At 38.4% G+C, this 19,135-nt stretch overlaps 1 protein-coding gene across 4 annotated transcripts in view; it reads right to left on the bottom strand.

Annotated features, from left to right (window-relative positions):
• Window positions 1-359: 359 nt before the first annotated feature.
• TSNAX (translin associated factor X) overlaps window positions 360-19,135 on the bottom strand; it is a 35,204-nt gene continuing 16,428 nt past the window's right edge. For all 4 annotated transcript variants that reach the window (XM_055425809.2, XM_055425811.2, XM_055425808.2 and 1 more), the window contains 2 exons: window positions 5,741-5,868; window positions 360-2,022 (listed from right to left, as the gene is read on the bottom strand). In XM_055425809.2, the coding sequence (XP_055281784.1) occupies window positions 1,645-2,022; window positions 5,741-5,868 (506 nt within the window). In that variant the 3' untranslated portion in view covers window positions 360-1,644. The remainder of the gene's footprint in view (window positions 2,023-5,740; window positions 5,869-19,135) is intronic.

Raw genomic sequence — 19,135 nt, 5'->3', positions numbered from 1 at the left:
ACCCAGTTTGGGTCAATGACAGGTGAAAGGATGTCTTTCCTGAAACTCTCACTACCTCTGGAACCATTTTAAGAAATCATAAATCTCTATATTAAGCAAGTCTGTACCAAGTTTCCTATTAAGGCTAAAAATTCTTAACAGTTTGATGAAGTATTTCTCAACTGATCAAAAAATAAGCTAAACTATTACATTTTAATATTTTATTCAAAGAGTTCAGTTTTAAACATCTATAAGATATTCATCAATTTCAAGTGGCAAAAGAAACAAAAATATGTAATAAAACTATTTCAGCTGTATCTTTGAATAGGGAAACCAAAAATACATACTACCACCAGAATAAACAACAAACAAACCTAGTCTATTAGGCATGTATATATTTTATTTTCCTTTAGGTGATAATTTTTGGAAAATTACACTTTCCAAGAATAAGCCCTTGCAAACAGAGCTGCTAATCTTTCCAAAAATAAAATCCAATATCTAGACTCTCAAAACTCACAAAACCAAAAGGAAAAATCTGGTTGTCAGCCAACAGTGCCATGCTCAAGTCGGCTTCACACCACAGGGAATAATCTACAACTAGTTTTAGGAGGCAACTTCCAACTCTAAATAGTACTAGTGAGGCTACTTCTATTACTAGTGGTACTACTTGTTATTCCCAACTGTGTTGACAATTGTCTTATTGCTGAATTGTAGTAGGTGATAAGTCTTCTTTGGCAAGTTTTCACGTATCAATTAACACAACTGGACAACTATAAAGATTTGGGTTAACTTAATATCTCAAAGATTTCAAAACTTCATTATAATTATTTAGATGTAATTTCTTATAGATGTTAGAACAGGAAAGCCTCCAAACATGCCTAATGAAACATAACAAGAAAAATTACTAAATAATCACTAGCTTTTCAGTAGTGTGTGCAATTATATAATTCAACTCAAACATTACTGACAATATTACAATGTTAGTGCCAATTCTCTATCAGACTTTCTATGATAAAGGACAAAAATTGAATGCAGAAACTAACATCTGGGTACCTGTCAATTTTTCTGGAAGGCTGTTCATAGGGATTCAAAATGACCTAAAATTAGCCAGAATATAGTATGAATTCTCACTACAATACCTCATAGAATTAAAGTACATTAATAATAATTTTAATTCTTATTCTATGGATTAAGCCTATTTTGGAGGCATGGCACAATATTACCAAGAAATTTAAATAGGAAACTCAAGTCCAGATGTGTAAGTAAGAAATCTTTCTATATATTAAAAAAATCACCAACTTAAAACTATAAATGTCTTCCACTAAATATTACCACTCCAAAATTCACACAAAGTAAATTAAAACAGGTATGGCAGAAAGTGCACTCTGAAGCATGTTCACATTTAACAAAGATAAACGATGAAGTTTAGCCAGCAAAAATTCAAATAGGCATATATGCAAACATCTGTATGCAAATTTTCACGAGTAAGATATAAGAAATGATTCATTTTGGTAATTTTATGTACAGCCTGTATACAATTTAAAACAAGTACAACTGAAAACATTTCTAAAGCCACAATAAAGTCTAATGATATACTAAATAACAGTCTTACAAATTGGTCTCTCTTAGGAGTTCTTAAGAGAAAAACAACTGAGTAATTTTATCCTAAGAAATGCCCTCCTCTTGATCAATCATTTCTGTCTTAACTGAAAAGACATCTGCCAGCATATGTTTTGGAATTTCTGAACCTCTGACTTTCAAGGCATAACAAGCATTCTCCACTTTGGCCAGACTTTGTTTCAAAGTATACAGCTTCTTTGAAACCTCATAAGGTCCAGTATTGCCAATGAATGAAAACCCATCATAAACCTGACGTAAAAACTGGCTCACTTCAAAGGGAGTGTCAATGTCCCCATTCCCGACACTGTTAATGCACATTCGCATCAACTCTCCAGTTAAATCAGCCACTCCCAGAAGGTAATCAACAGGTGTGATTTTCAGTCTCCAAGTACCGCACTGCTTATCCTGTGCATCAGAGGAAGGCTGGTAAAAAAAAAAATAAACACACACACACACAAAGAAAATACACTGTGAAAAAGAGTGACTATGTATACATATAAGGTACAAAATCAACAGCAAGTCAATCGTACTAATCTTCTCTAAATAAAATGATCCATTTTGTTAAATGACCATTCAAGATGTTATGAGAAGAACTCATGCCCTCAGCAAGGAGTTGAATTTACGACTTCAAGATAATTCTGAAATCTAATATTGTATCATTATAAAATCAACCATTTCCAACTTCACTTGACATATGAAATAAAGATATTCTTAAGGCCTAATGACGTCATCACATGACAATGACTTAATATTTAAATGGCAAATCATAAAGCCCTCCAGGTTTATGATCCAGTCATGATTTTCTCAGTCACTTAGTCCCTTTCTGGCCTCTCTTCTGTCCCCACTCAGCACTGACCATCACGATTTAACACTCTTGCTCGCTCTATCCTCCTCAATTTCTTCAGACTCCTATTTTTCTACTGCACCAGCAAAAACACACCCTGAATCAGTATTAAAAACTATTCCTGTTAGTGCTTTATTCAAGTACTAAGTACCACTAGGCTAAAAAATAATAATAATAATGATCACAACTGTATAGCATTTGTACCACTACAAATTACTCACCAATCCTTTGACTTATTTCTTAGATGGGTCTCTTTGAACACTATTTCAAACCTTCACTACTTTTCTCCTCAGCCCCTTACTCAATCCCAATTACACTCAGTAAATAATCTTGCCTACTTTCACTGGCCTGGTTATCTGCCAGATTACCTTGCATAAGCTCTCTCAATCACCTTATCCCTAAAAACAAAATAAAACAAAACAAAAAAACTTATTTATGTCCACATCCATCTTTACCTTCTATCCTTCAGTCTCAGATGATGAGTTGTCCCTCCTCTTGTTTGAGGTTAACTCTTCCAAATGACCTTGACCCATCTCCTCCCACCTCTTCCAGGACCTTGCTTCATAAGGTGTATGCCCTTGGGCAAGTTATTTCATCTCTCTAAACCTCAGTTTCCTCATCTGTAAAATGGGATAACAGTACCTACCTCAGAGGTTTATTTTTAAGGATGAGATAACATTTACCAAGTTCTTGGCATAATGCCCAACACAAAGTAAATACTCAATAAATGTTAGCTGCTATCACCATTACCGTCACATCAATCTGCTCTCTCCACATCAACTTCTCTCTAATGGATTCTTTCTGAAAGAGGCGGTGTCTGAACTGTTATTAAAGTCTGATGAGACTTAGGTGGGCTGCAATTATACTGAAAGACATTTCAGGCAGAGGGAACTGCAAAAGCATGCGGATGAGAACTGTGCTGTGTACTTGAGGAACTAGTGAGGTATGTCTTTAGAGTAAAATTTAAAATAAGAAGTAGTACGGGATGAGTGTAGAAAGACAGAGCAAGGGATAGAGCAAGGGGAGAAAGCCACAATAAGAAATCAGAACTTTACCTACAGGTAATAGACATTGAGAATTAAGTGAGCAAATGACAAGAGTCAAATTTAGGTGTTACAGATGATTCTGGTTGCTTTGTATCCAGGACGTAAATCCTAACACTGTTGGACTTTTCAGAGACCATCTGTTCCAATATTCTCAATATGGAGTATAAGAAATGAGGTCCCAGAAACACTGCAGGTAATATCACTAGTTAATGGTTATAACTGGGTAAGTATCCAAAGTTAGCTCCCCAATTAGCCTGACCTGCTATATTTCATTTCTATTAACTGTTAAGAGAACTGGCAGGCATCTTTTTGGAAAGGATAGATTGTGGTGGGAGTGGGGGTTGGGGGGGGGTGAGGAAGTGGCTGGCGTTTTTATAAGTCATTTATAAAAATAATTTTTGCTTAAGAAAACATTACTGTTCTTTGTTTCCATCATTAGACAGAAGGAGTTCCCTGAATATAACTAAAAAGTTGATTTTGAAGAAAAAAGCATGTTAAAAAAATCAACAACTGTCAAGGAAATAAATTCTGCTTTACAGATAATACATATATTAGAAACCAGGGAAAATAAATTACTTAAAATGCAAGTTTTCACAATGGACTTGAAGTATTTAGGGGAAAAATATCAGGATACCTATAACTTAAACTAATTGAGCAAAAAACATTTCGATGAAGCAAATAAGGCAAAATATTAACAATTATTGAATCCAGATAGTGGGTACATGTGTGTTCATGTGCTACTTTTCTCTCCACTTTTCTTGTGCGTTTGAATTTTACATAAGAAGTTTTAAAGAATTAAATGGTTTGACACTACTCTCAATATGCAAATCAGAGCAAACTACCTTCCCCTATTGGATTTCCAGAATTTTCAGCACCGAGAAGAATCTCTAGCACTAAAAGGAAATATTATTTATGAACGTGGTCTTAACGTTTTGAGAAGACACATGTGTATGATTATAACATCCTAATCTTAGAATAATTTACTACATAAATCCTCAGAATAGGGCATTTACTGCCATTTCACTTTACTTTCTTACCCTGATACTTCCATTCTGAGTTACAGAGAATCGAAAGGAAGGTATGGTAACTTGCCTAATACATTTAAGAAGCAGGGTCACATAGGCTCCCCTTACTTCTTTCTGTAATTCAATCTTTACTAAATGAACTAAAAATATGAAAGAATTTTACTTCTCAAGATGAATTTCCTTAATAAAACTTCGCATAATTTTTTAAATTGAGAAAATATATGGTTTCCTTGAAGTAAGCCACACCTGTCACGCCAAATTATCTGACTTTTCAGTATCAACATTTTATTAACATTCAAGAAAATGATTTCCGTATCTTCTTCCACTTTCTGCCTACCTTTCCTGATTTTTTAAAATAATAATGAAAGAAAAACTGATGAAAAATAAAGAAAAAAAAACTGTTTAATTGTACCTTTAAGTGTATTAATATCCTAGGAGACTATCTAATACTCAAAATTTTACCTCATGGCCTGAATATTATATCTTGAAACTCAGGGGGAAAAAAAACAGTATTTATTTAAAAGTTGAATTGCACTATTTCAGATACAAGCATTGTGAACTCAGTGATTAACATCTCTCACTATAACACAGCAACTTTATACTGGCTCTTATAATGACTACTAACTACTGAGACCTATGTGGCATGTGCTGTATACTACCTAATTTCAAATCTTTAAATCAAATCCTTTAAAACACTCCTTTGAGGTAGATACCTGGCACAAGGGTCCCCGTGGCACATGGTGAGAAACACTGAAGAGTGACAAGGACACGCCTGGCTTTGGATTCAAGACACCTGGTTTCCAAGATAGCTGTCACACTTGCTTGACTAGAGCTTGGTAAGTTACCTAAACTCTGTAAAAGCCTTTTTGTGAAATGAGGGTAGTAATTCTTACCTCATAAGTTTAATAAAAGGACTAAATGAGATAGTGTTTATAAAGGGCACAAAGCAAATACACAGTAAAACCAAAAGTGGACTTACATAATAACCACTCCATAATGCTCTACATAAAAGGGTATTGTTCCCCCCAACCTACCCACAGTTGTTGAGACACTAACTAATGTATTTAGAAAGACCATTTCCCTAATTGGGAATCTATGAAATCACACCTTAGAAACAACATTTTCATCTCAATATTCTTTGCATTATAAGCCAATGAATCTCCTACAATCATCACACTGCTGTGTAAATTATGTAATAAATGTGAAATATGATTTTAAATTCTTACAGTCTTATTTTCTTTTCCATTGTCTTCTGTTGAAAAAATCAACTGTTTATTAATTTCATCCATACTGATAAGTGATCGTGTTTTGATGAAGTGTTGAAAAGAGACAGCCTCCACATATTCCTGCAGTCCTGAAAAACCAACAGGAAAATTAGTAAGGAACAACCACTAAATTAGTAAGAACGTCATAGTAAAGAACTTCAAACTAATCATCACCCAGCTCAACAAAAGCTTAACAGCCATCTATTCCATCAACCCTAGATTCGATTCTGAGAGCACACCACCTGGGGACTGCTGGTGGGGACTAGCACTGCACACAGCAAACGTTCCTGTGACTGAACTTAAGATGGCTCAGACAGAAATGTGTTCAGAGTCTTCTTTGTATTTCATGAGTCCATTAGTCTTAAAAAACGACTCTCTCCTACAGAGAAATGGCAAAGATTTTCCGAAAAGTACTTTTTTAAAGAATTTAAGAAAGGGCTATTACCAAAATTCTGGTAGGCTTTACTAAAACTTATACAGATTAGTTTTTGCTCCCTTAAGCAGCAAAAATAGACAATTACGTGAGATAAAATTAAAGATAATTCGGCTCTTCCTTAAAATGTTCCTAGGTTAAAAGACCAAAACACTGTAAATAATGAAGGTAAAAGTGTCAAAATTCAAAACACCATTTTCCTCATACTTAAAATTAAATCCTTTCTGCTTCAGTAGTTGCAGTTTTTAAAAAAAAAGCTAATGAGTAATAATACTAGATGTACCAGATGTAAATCCTACAGTCCACTCTAAATTAAAGGTCGTTAAATAGTGCTATACTTTTTCAAGTGTTTTAAAACAATCAAATTCTATAGCCATACTTTTCAGCATCATTTTATCATGTCTTAACTCACAGGGAAAAAAGTGTTTCTAAAATTATTATCATTACTGTCAGTTTAAGAAACTTGGTCTTCTTTTTGAAGGCTTTATTGTAAAAAATAGGAAGAGGAAAGTAAGTTCAGAAAGAAAAGTCAGAACCTGGTAGGGTCATCTGTATTTAAGTTCTCTTTCTAACACTTCTCCTGACAGAGTCCTGCACTCACATGACCTCCCAGTAGCTAACATTATAACTCACACGACCTTCCAGTAGCTAACACTAAAAATCAGGCCCGGCAGCAAAAGTGTCAGAAGGCTGACCACTGCCATATCATTGCATCAAGTGCCACGCAAGGGTCAAAGACAAAAAGGAAATAGATGACCTGGTTCTTACAGCAATAAGAGGAAATAACTAAATGAAAATATCCTGATTCATTTTGAACAGCAAATGATGCTGAAGTAAAGTCAGAAAATAGGTGCTGACAGAGCAAGACATGATAGGGTACTATGTTCAATAAACCGTAACATGCTGCAAAACGAAGCAATAAAGTTGAGTTAACGGAGCAGATAACATCTTTTAACATTTACAATAAAAATACTTTCGTAAAATTTCAGTTTTATGAATATGTTAATAAAATCCAGTTCCCTTTCCTAACAACAATCTATATTTCTCATTTCCTTCCAGAAATTCCTCAGGCATACAAAAGCAAACAGCAAAACTTAAGAATCACTCATTATATAACTAAATAGCTTTACCATGATTAGCTCTTATAAATGGGAGCTAACGAACATATATGCACAAAGATTTACGTATAAAGACATCCATCATTACAACCATCATAAAAACAAAAATGGAAAAAATTTACAAGATCAGTAACAGAAGTGCCACATGTCACCTTTTTGTCTCACAGCTTTATCAATGCACATAATGGAGGTGGACCTCAAAATGGTTCTCTTCTGCCAGCTGGCACACATTAAGCGTAACTGCTAGAGGGTCCTGGAAGGACAACACAGGAGGAACAAGCTCTGGTTTCCAGTGTGCCCGGTCTGTGGCAGCCTTCCAAGCGTGGGGAAGCAGCGGCTCGAGGGGGGCAGCAGCACCAGGCCTCTCTTTGGGGGCACATTCTCTTTGTAACCCAGAGAGCGGTTCCCAGTGAGCCACCTCCACGGGCAAGGAGTCACGGTTCAGCACCTCCCCGTGGAGAGCTTCCCGAAGATGCCATCAGCGCAACATCTCAGCCATCCAATGGCCCATGACGTCAGTGGGGTGGGTAAGCTGGAGGTAGGGGTGGACTTCACCAGATACGTTCCTTCCATGGATGTGGATTCCTCCTCTGATTTCCTGTACTCTTAGAGTTCACGTTTCCTCTGATAAAGAAGTCCCCTATACAGTTAACTCTTTATATTAAACCTTCCCTATTCATTGGAAAAGACCCTGATGCTGGGAAAGAGTGAGGGCAGGAGAAGGGGGTGACAGGATGAGATGGTTGGATGGACAGCTCATCCAATTCAATGGACCTGAGTTTCGGCAAACTCTGGGAGATAGTGAAGCCCAGGGAAGCCTGGAGCGCTACAGTCCGTGGGGTCGCAAAGAGTCAGACACAACTTAGCGACTGAACAACAATGCAGTTTCTATTTCCTGTTTGGACACTGATGACTACAATAGGGACTTAAGAAAAATAAACAGTGGTACTATATCTCCTTCACCCCTATTATCCCTATAGACAGGGGTTCCATCATAAAAGGCCAGCCAAGGTGCCTGTCCTCAGAATCAAGCTGCAATCCTAGCAGGAGCCTTAACATAGATTCTCCCTTCCTCACTTGAGGTTTTCCACTTGATGTTCTCTACTGGATGCTGTCAACATTTCAACTCACTCAGATCTCTCCCATCCATACGCCATATCTTTCCTCGCAACTGTTGCCCAATATCTCTACTCCCCTCCACAGTTAAATTTCTTAAAGTAGCTTCTTAATAACCACATCTCACACTTCCTCAGCCTACTTCATTCCAGCTTGAGCACATCTCTAGGCCAAAACAGCTCTAACTTAAAATTATGCCAGTTAGTGAATCTAACGGACATTTTCCCAGTCTTAATTACGTAGCAGCATTCAGCATTTCGACCACTTTTTCCCTTGCTTAAACAAGCTTCCCGTTGGTTCCTTTTATGGCATCTTTTCCTAGTTCCCCTTTTTTCTACCTCTCTGGCCATGTCTTCTTAGTCTCTGCCAGTACTAGGCTCTCAAATTACCTATACTTGGCTTCAGTTAACGCTGCCATCTCTCAACTTTACATCTCTGGTTTAGAATCACATATATCCAAACACACATTTGACAATCCCATTAGAGGGACCTCAAAAATCAACATAATCAACAATGAATTCACAATATTCCTTCTAAACCTAGCCCTCTTTGTTTTGCCAATTCTAAGAGGATCCTGGCCTTACCGCCATCTATTTCCACCCCCTTTCTCATCCATTCTCACACCACAGACTTTTTAACAGTCTTGTGAATAGTCTTTTTTGCCTAGTGAATAACTATAATTAATAAGTTTAATAATTTAATAATAATAACCACATCACCGCCCTGCTTAAAGTCTAAATAGCTTTCCATGGCTCTTAGAATACAGAGGAAAATCATTAACCTGCTTAATTTCAACCCCCATTTGCATCATCAGCCTCAACGCATGCTATGGTCAGTAGTTACACATTTATAAAGTATATAACTATACTCATGTAGTTACACATTTCAACGATAGATATGTAAATCCTTTAACAAAAGTACACTGTTTGAATACACTCTGAATTTTCCTACTTCTTCAGTATTTCTAGGCATAATCTTGTCCCCAAATTCTTAAAGTTGGCTTACATTTCAGGGCCATGTTGAACAAAAATAGTATTTTAAATGCTGCAAATACAAGCAGCAAAGTTCTTGTCATGTAAGATTCCATCAGTTGAAGGTGGTGCAAGCAAGTTTCCCTGGGGCTTTATGGTAAGGCTCAATGATTTCATCAAGCAAGTATTATCTCAGTTTAATGGGTATAAGTCAGTGTAAGCCTGTAGGTGAAGGATGACTTTATCTACACACTTATAATCTCAAGCTGATTTGACAGACAGGGTACAAATTCCAGTGTGTAGTTCAAGGGAGAGGAAATCAGTCAGAAGGGAGGTAATCACTTACGCTGAACCAGTCTCATCTTGTTCTCTCATGGGAACACTATGTGATGGCTCATCTGCTCAGGCCAAACACCTGTTAAATGTGGGTGTGAAAGTACTTTCAAGATGTGATTAACATTTAAATCAAGACTCTGGGTAAAGCAGATAACCCTCCAAAACTGTTGAGGGGTGGGGGTGGAGGGAACACACATCCAACCAGCTGAAGACCTTAAGAACGAAGCATTAGAATTCCCAACTAAATAATTCTGCCAAAAACTATGGTAGAGAAATGCTGCCTGTTTCCAGCTCGCAGATTTCAGATTCAAGACTGCAGCATCAACTCTTTAAAGAAATCCCAGCCTCCTGGCCTGCTCTACAAATTTCATACTTGCTAGCCTCCAAATTATGTGAGCCAAGCCCTTAAAATAAATTACTACCCACCTGCCCCATCCCTCTACCTCATGAGTCCTATTGATTCTGCTTCCCTGGAGAATTCTGGGAATGGTGTGTCTGGTGAGACAGAATGCTCACATAACTAAGTGTGCATATAACTTATGCACATATCTCTGTCTTCTCTCCTTGACTCTGTGCTTGATTTTTTTCAGTTCCTCGCCCACACTGTGCCCTCTCTGACTTCAGGGGATTTTGTATGCTGCTCCCTCAGCCTTCATTCCATGCTCTCCTCTCTTTTTCCACCCGGTGAATTATTAATCCTTTCACGTTCCATCAAATAGCACCTCTGAAGAAACTGCCTGACACTACTACGTTCTAAGTCAAGGCCCAGGGCCATGTGCCCTTCCTTTGTGGCACTAGTCAAAGCTGTAATATATAAATAGCATTAACAATCTTTAACGAATGTCCACTTCCATCCCTTGCTAGAAGGGCAATACCATGACTACCTTGTTCACTACTTACCATCCGTGCCTGATGTAACAGGTACAAAAACATAGTTAAATGACGTAGATCCCATTTTTGGAAACCTATTCCATAATTTAAAATTTTAAATGTTTTATTACAGGGACAGTTAATAAACAGGAAAATGTGCATTTCAGAAAAAAGCACAAAATACAATGAAGAAATAAAAATTAAAACGCAATATATACACTATGACTATAAAGACAAGGAAAACAGGAAAAACTTGTACCTTAACATCACAAGAACTCTTACCACCTTGGCTCTCTAAGCAAGGTGGTTTAAGGAAATACTATTACACTGAGATAGTCTGCTTACAGAGATCACTGGGGAAAAATTATGTCCAGGAATTTGATTCTGTTCGAGGAAAGACTGAAATTCCAGGACCTATCTACCACAGTGCTTAAGAAGGGCATCCCAGAGTAAATGTCCTTTCAGGAGTGTTCAGATGTGCAAGGGAGACATGGAGCTCAGTTTTGGGCAAGAACCACAGAGGTGAAACAGCCGGCATAACTAAGAGAAATAACTTCAAGTTTCAAAGTTCAGCAGTGGGAAAGGAATAAGAATTTTTAAAAAGAAAAGAAAACAAGCAGTGAAAAAGCAAATTAATATTTTTAATACCATTCCTATACTGAATGAACTTTAAAAAAGATACTAACTACAGGAGAACATATTGGTAGAACATCACTTCTTTATGAATAGAAAAAGATATCCAGCTGAATTCATTAGTTGTAGAACTGTTTTATCCACATGAGCCAATTCTAATCACGGAAAATTATTTTAATGAATGTATTTTTAAAAAAATGATTTGTCGTTAATAAAATCAACTAAGTACAACCAACTTCCAGGACTATGTCTCAACTATAAAACAAAGTACTAGATATCATGATCTCTGTGGTACTTCTCAGATTTAGACTGGTATGAACTATTCTTCCTATTGAAATATCAAAAAAAGTTTATCTTAGTGAAACCAAATTATGTGGCAACTGAATATGAATGCCATTTGTTTCTGGAACAAAGCACTTCCCTGAATGATGTTGCTAAAATTTTGCAATTTTATGAATAAATGCACATTAAAAAAATATAATTAACTAAACAGGGTAAAGAACATAAAATTAAACATTTCAACCATTTTTAAGTGCTGCATTAAGTGCACTGACTTTGCTCTGCAACCAGTTCCCACCACTGGGCATTCCCTGGAGGTCCAGTGGTTAGGATTCCATGTTTTCACTGCTGAGGGCTCAGGTTTGACCTCTGGTCAGTGAATTAAGATCCCACAAAGTCACATGATTTGGCCCCCCAAAAAACACACATACAAACAAAAACAAAAAAACTGAATCTCTACGCCCATTAAATGACTTCTCATTCCCTCCCTTTCAGGCTCTAACAACCAGTATTCTACTTTGTCTCTATGAATTCAGCTCCTCTGGGTACCTCATATAAATGGAATCATATGGTATTTGTCATACTTCCCTGGTGGCCCAGTAGTAAAGAATCTGCCTGCCAAGGCAGGAGGCGTAGATTTGATCCCTGGGTCAGAAAGATCCCCTGGAGAAGGAAATGGCTATCCACACTAGTATTCTTCCTGGGAAATCCCATGGACAAAGGAGCCTGGCAGGCTACAGTTTATGGGGTCGCAAAAGAGTTGGACGCGACTTAGCAACTAAACAACAAATGGTATTTGTCCCTTTGTCACTGGCTTACTTCACTGAGCATTTACCCGTGTTGTAGCATGTGTCAGAATTCCCTTCCTTTTCGATTTATAAGGCCAAACAATACTCCATTGCACGAATATACCGAATTTTATCTATTCATCCATCGATGGACACCTGGGTTGCTTCCACTTTTCAGGTATGGTGACTAACACTGCTATGATGATGAGTGTACAAATATCTGCTTGATTCCCGCTTCCATTCTTTTGGGTATATACTCAGAAGTCTCCAACAAAAATTTTTTTAAATATATAAAAAAAAATATTGGTAGTGTCTAAGTCGAGTGTCAGTGTAAGATAATGTATCTGGTAGCTTACACATCCGCCTTTCAGAACTCACTGTAACTTTACACGGCTGTATTACTACCCTTACTCATGGATGAACAAACCGTAGCTAGAAACCCACTCAGACAAGCCCTTCCCACTTTACCTTACCCAACTCCACGTAAAACATACTCACTGCTCCTCACTTTTCCCCAATAAGCCCAAGTCAGTTTCTCCCCGCGCGCCGTCCGCCTGTGCTCTCGTCTCTAATACTGCGCTCCCTCACGACTCTGTGCTCGCCTGTGCCTTGCTCTCTCTCAGATCTTCTTCTACCGGTAAAAAGAGTCTAAATGTCCTGATACATTCTAATCAAGGTAGCACTCACTTCTTCAAACCTACTACAGAAAGCTTATACTTCCATTAAGTGCTTCAGTAGGCTTTGCATGGTCACCTATTTTGCACCCTAGAACTATGAAGGGAAGAATCATCCCTTTGATACAACTCTGCTCCTTCCTCCACTCCCCAAGACAGTACGCCATATACAAAACAGACTCAAACGCTCAGTAAACTGCTTCTAATGCAATTTATAATGACTGTTCCTCCTCAATAGCTTTAGGAAACTCAAGTGCTTTGACAAAAACATCAGTATTTAGCATTCAAATGTTTAGAACTATCTAATTGTCCTTTATCTACAGTACTTTGGATTTAAGTCCACTAAGAAAGACATATTCTTACAAACTTATAGAGTTTAAACCGATGAAGTTCAGAATTAGAGGGCTTATCTGATTTACTTTTATATGGGAAAAAAAGGATATGGAACAAGAGCCCTCAAAATTCATCTGTGGTATTAATCTCTATTAAGGTGGGTGGCTGTCAAATATTACATTTGCAAATTTATCTAAAGTCATTATTTAAGTTGTCCTTGTGATGTGTTTGATTAAGTCATGTCACAGATAAGGCAACCAACTTCTACTCCATAGAAATCAGGTTTCAATATATACCATAGAGAAAGTTCAAGGACATTTGGCCCCAAACACTGAAAGCATTTTTGGTCACATCTAGGTAAAAGGATGTTTAAACAAGTTATGTTTCAACTTGATGAAAAGGACATCCGCTATTTCCAGTGAATAATCCCCAAGGTGAAAATTTTCAATCAACTGCTATATTCTATCAAACAATGCCTTCCCCTTCTGCTTCTGCCTTGGATGAAATCCAATTAGAATTATTTACAAAATCAGCTGCCGGTAAGAGAGAAGCCTGTAGGATGCTTTTATGTAATTTGTTATTTTCCACCTTTTTCTATGAGAACATGTACAAGGAAACCCAATGAAAGGCTTCTGATTATTTTTATTTATTCTTACAATATTTAAGCAATATACATTCCACCGAAATCTCCATCAAAAATCATAGAGCAGTTTCATCATAACTCAAACTACAAATCTCAACTTTCTTTCCAAGTTTCTAGTGTTATAGAACACTGTCTGACATTTGACCCAGCAATTCCTTTCAGGTATATACCCAAGAGAACTGAAAGCACATGTTCACACAAAGACTTGTACGAACATTCATAACAGTATCATTAACAATAATCATAAGCAGAAACAACTCAAATGTCCAAAAACTAATGAATGGATAAACAAAATGTAGTATATATGCACAATGAAATACTATTCAGCCATAAAAAGAAAGTGCTGATAGAGGCTATGACATAGATTAACCTTGAAACATTATGCTAAGTGAAGAATTCAGACACAGAAGGCCACATACTATATGATTCTGTTTCTATGAGATGTCTAGAACAGGCAAATCCATGTAGACAGCAGATTAGTGCTTGCCTTTGGGTAAGGGAAGAGAGATGGGGAATGACTGCCAATGGGTAAGGGGTGTCCTTTAGGGATGATGAAAATATTCTGGTATTAGCTAGTGGTGATAGCTGCACAACCTTGTGGTTATGCTAAAGATCACTGAACTGTACAATTTAAAAAGGTTAATTTTATGATACATAAATTATATCTCAATCATTAAAATGGCATTTATAGCTATTTTAAAGAATACAACCTGAATTTTTTCAAAAGTTACCTTTACCAGATCACTGAAATGTTAAAGTAAAATCAGATCTAGGTTTGATTCACAGGCCACTCTGCTAAAAAAATGTATTCTCAAACATGTAACTTGTACACAGATAATAAATATGTACTACCAACAGTAAAGGGCTTCCCTGGTGGCTCAGAGGTTAAAGCTTCTGCCTCCAATGCGGGAGACCCGGGTTCGATCCCTGGGTCGGGAAGATCCCCTGGAGAAGGAAACGGTAACCCACTCCAGTATTCTTGCCTGGAGAATCCCATGGACGGAGAAGCCTGGTAGGCTACAGTCCACGGGGTCGCAAAGAGTCGGACACGACTGAGCGATGGAACGGAACGGAACGGACCAACAGTAAAACAAATGCAAATCCACTAATTGGGATTATGTCTATCTGAGCAAGCCTTTTACTTTAGCACTGAAGAATGTATGTTGGGCAAATCGGTATTACTGAGTTTTTACCTAAAATGAAAATAAATTTTAGGATTTAGCATACTATTACAGATTAATTCTGCTAAATTTCACAGGGAAAAGAAAGAACTTTTGTGAACAGTTATGTCCCAAAGTAAGAAATGCTTTCCACAAACATATACCATTTAATTTTCAAAGCAGTCCATGCAGCAGCTGTTACAGTTCCCCAACACAGAAGCCCAGGTCTGTTTTGCAGCAAAGTCTCTTTCTCTGCTTCACCTCACTGAGTAAATTCTATCTGTTAAAAGCAAACCTGAATGAGCAGAAAAGTTAATAGCAATCTGGAGAGCTTCTGAATTCCCTAGAGCTGACTCTGGGATCCTGGGAGAGGATCACACTCTTTTCCTATTGCAATCGCTATAATACTCCCTGAAACAGTTGTCAGCACTTTCAACTCACTTGTCCCTTGGAGTGATAGTCAAAATATTTTAACAGGAATATAAATTATTACCAATCAATATAAACCTAGAACTTTAAATATATTCTTTTATTCCCTTACAATATTAAAATACATGTATTATAAAACCTGCTTCCCAAGTGATTTAAGATACAGTATAAACAATCCATCAAACCATCCTGATAATTCTTCAGTCATTTCTTGATTTTCAGGTGTTGTTGGCGTGATCTTTCATTTGATTTGTCTTTCAGCTAAATGATGCCCGTCTGAGCCATAACTGATATTGGGAACATCATCAAACTTTTCCCATGACTTCTTCCACTAAAATGATGGTCACTAGGTGACTGGGGATGGAGAAGGCAATGGCAAGCCACTCCAGTACTCTTGCCTAGAAAATCCCATGGATGGAGGAGCCTGGTAGGCTGCAGTCCGTGGGGTCGCTAAGGGTCGGACACAACTGAGTGACTTCACTTTCACTTTTCACTTTCACACATTGGAGAAGGAAATGGCAACCCACTCCAGTGTTCTTGCCTGGAGAATCCCAGGGATGGGGGAGCCTGGTGGGCTTCCATCTATGGGGTCACACAGAGTCGGACATGACTAAAGTGACTTAGCAGCAGCAGCAGCAGGTGACTGGGGATCCTGCCCATGTGGGCCTTTACAGGCCTGCCTCCATGTCAGCTTCCATCTCTCCCTACCAGTCATCAAACCTCTGCTCCATTCTCATCATTCACTCTCTTTTAACCACTGGAGGATGAAGACAGCAGAGGAGAAAAGAAAGGAAGCACACAGTGTCACTTGGGGGTGTGTGTGTCTTTTGGTTGTCTGCTAGGACCCAGCGCAGAGTCCCCTCCCCAGACCCCTTCTTCTGTGTGGAAACAGCTGCTCCCCTCTCCTCCAGGAGTGTGTCTCACACAAACCAAGGTTCCCTGAACAACCTCACAACCTGTTACTGCAACCTGAGGAAGACAGGCTTCTGCTGCTGGGACCCCAGTCCATCAAATATTCCGTTCTATTTCCTTCAGTTAAGACTCCATAGGTACGCAGTCTTTGGCTTTCTTCTCACTCCACACTCACTTTGGACCATTTTATCCTTGTCTATAAATTTAATTATAGCTTATAACTGATGCCTCCATGGCTGTAACTGTACCCTGAGTCTCTAAACCCATCAGGATCTCTAAACCCATCAGGAAACTGCTCGGGTGCCATATTAACTACACTCAAAACCCAGTTTGTCTTCCATCTCTTAGAAAATAATAACATCCGTGCTTAACCAGGTTGCCAAACTAGAAACCTGAAGGTTTTCCTAGTTTACTCCCTTTTCTTTGCACTTTTTAAAGAGGCCATATTCTAAGAACATGCCCTTTCCTCTTCCTCCCCACCGCTAAGACAAAATGGAGACGTCCTAACTCCACACCAGGAATGACTGCCAGAGCCTCCTGACTCACCTCCCTGCCTCCAGCCTTCCTCCCAAATAAATATGATAAAATCATAAGGGAAAGCAGACTTGAAGTGAGGATGTCTGAGGTCCAAAAGTCAAACGGGTCTCTTATTAGGTGTATAAACTAAGGGAAGTCTATTAAGTTGCTACACTTCAATTTCCTCATTTGTAAAACACAAACATCTACCTACATTGTAGGTTTTATATAAAATAATATGTCAGTGTCCGGTACAAGAGCCCTCCGTAACTACAGAATTAAACTGAAGTGAGACTTATTAAAATAAGTAACTTTTGTTAGAACAATATTTTGTTGTTGCTGTTACTGTTCAGTCACTAAGTCACGTCTGACTCTGTGACCTCATGGACTGCAGCCCGCCAAGCTCCTCTGTCCTCCACTGTCTCCCTGAGTTTGTTCAAATTCATGTCCACCGAGTTGATGATGCTATCTGACTATTTCATCCTCTACCGACCCCTCCCCCCATTTCCTTCAATCTTTCTCAGTATCAGGGTCTTTTCCAATGAGTTAGTTCTTCACATCAGGTGGCCAAAGTATCGGAGCTTCAGCTTCAGCAATGAGTGTTCAGGGCTGATTTCCTTTAGGATTGACTGGTTTGATCTTCTTGCTGACAATGGGACTCTCAAGAGTCTTCTCCAGTACTACATTTCAAAAGCATCAATTTTTTGGTGCTCAGCCTTCTCCATGCTCCAGCTCTCACATCCATACATGACTAGCAGAAAAACCATTCCTTTGACTATACGGACCTCCATTAGCAAGTGATGCCTGTTTTTTAATACGCTGTCTAGGTTTGTCATAGACAAGCGTCTTTTAATTTCATGGCTGTAGTCACCATCTGCAGTGATTCTGGAGCTCAAGAAAATAAAATCTGTCACTATTCCTACTTTTTCCCTATCTACTTGCCATTAAGTGACGGGACTGGATACCATGATCTTAGTCCTTTGAATGTTGTTTTAAGCCAGCTTTTTCACTCTCTTCTTTCACCTTCATCAAGGGCTCTTTAGTTCCTCTTCACTCTGCCACCTTCTGTCATTAGGGTGGTATCATCTGCATATCTGAGGCTGTTGATATTTCTGCTGGCAGTCTTGATTCCAGCTCGTAATTCACCCAGACTGGCATTTCATATGATGCACTCTGCATAGAAGTTAAATAAGCAGGGAGACAATATACAGCCTTAAGTAAGTAAGTAAAGTCGCTCAGTCGTGTCCGACTCTTTGCGACCCCGTGGACGGTAGCCTACCAGGCTTCTCCGTCTATGGGATTCTCCAGGCAAGAATACTGGAATGGGTTACCATTTCCTTCTCCAGGGGATCTTCCCGACCCAGGGATCGAACCAGGGTCTCCTGCATTGGAGGCAGACGCTTTAACCTCTGAGCCACCAGGGAAGGCATTCCTTTCTCAATTTGGAACCAGTCAGTTGTTCCATGTTCGATTCTCACTGATGCTTCTTGACCCACATACAGGTTGCTCAGTGGACAGGTAAGGTGGTCTGGTACTCTCATTTCTTAAAGAATTCTCCACAGTTTGTTGTCATCCATGAAGTCAAAGGCTTTAGTCAATGAAGCAGATGTTTTTCTGGAACTCCCTTTTTTTCTCCATGATCCAACACATGTTGGCAATTTGATCTCTGGTTCCTCTGCCTCTTCAAAAACTCAGCTTGTACGTTTGAAGTTCTTGGTTTATGAACTGTTGAAGTCTAGCCTGAAGGATTTTGAACATAACCTTACTAGCATGTGAAATGAGTGCAAATGTACAGTAGTTTTAATATTCCTTGGCATTGCCCTTCTTTGGGACTGGAATGAAAACTGAACTTTTCCATTCTGTGGCCACTGCTGGGTTTTCTAAATTTGCTGATACCTTGAGTGCAGCACCTTAACAGCATCATCTTTTAGGATTAAATAGCTCAGCTGGAATTCCATCACCTCCACTAGGTCTGCTCATAGTAATGCTTCCTACAGCCCACTTGCCTTCACACAGTCCATGATGTCCAGCTCTAGATGACTGACCACACATTAGGGTCATTAAGACATTTTTTGTATAGTTCTTCTGTATATTCTTGCCATCTCTTCTTAATATCTTATGCTTTTGTTAGATCCTTACTGTTTC

This window comes from Moschus berezovskii, chromosome 12 (assembly GCF_049115385.1).
Source record: "Moschus berezovskii isolate FMDL1 chromosome 12, NW_MosBer_1.0, whole genome shotgun sequence".
NCBI lineage: Eukaryota > Metazoa > Chordata > Mammalia > Artiodactyla > Moschidae > Moschus > Moschus berezovskii.
This window is presented reverse-complemented; position numbering and strand designations above follow the sequence as displayed.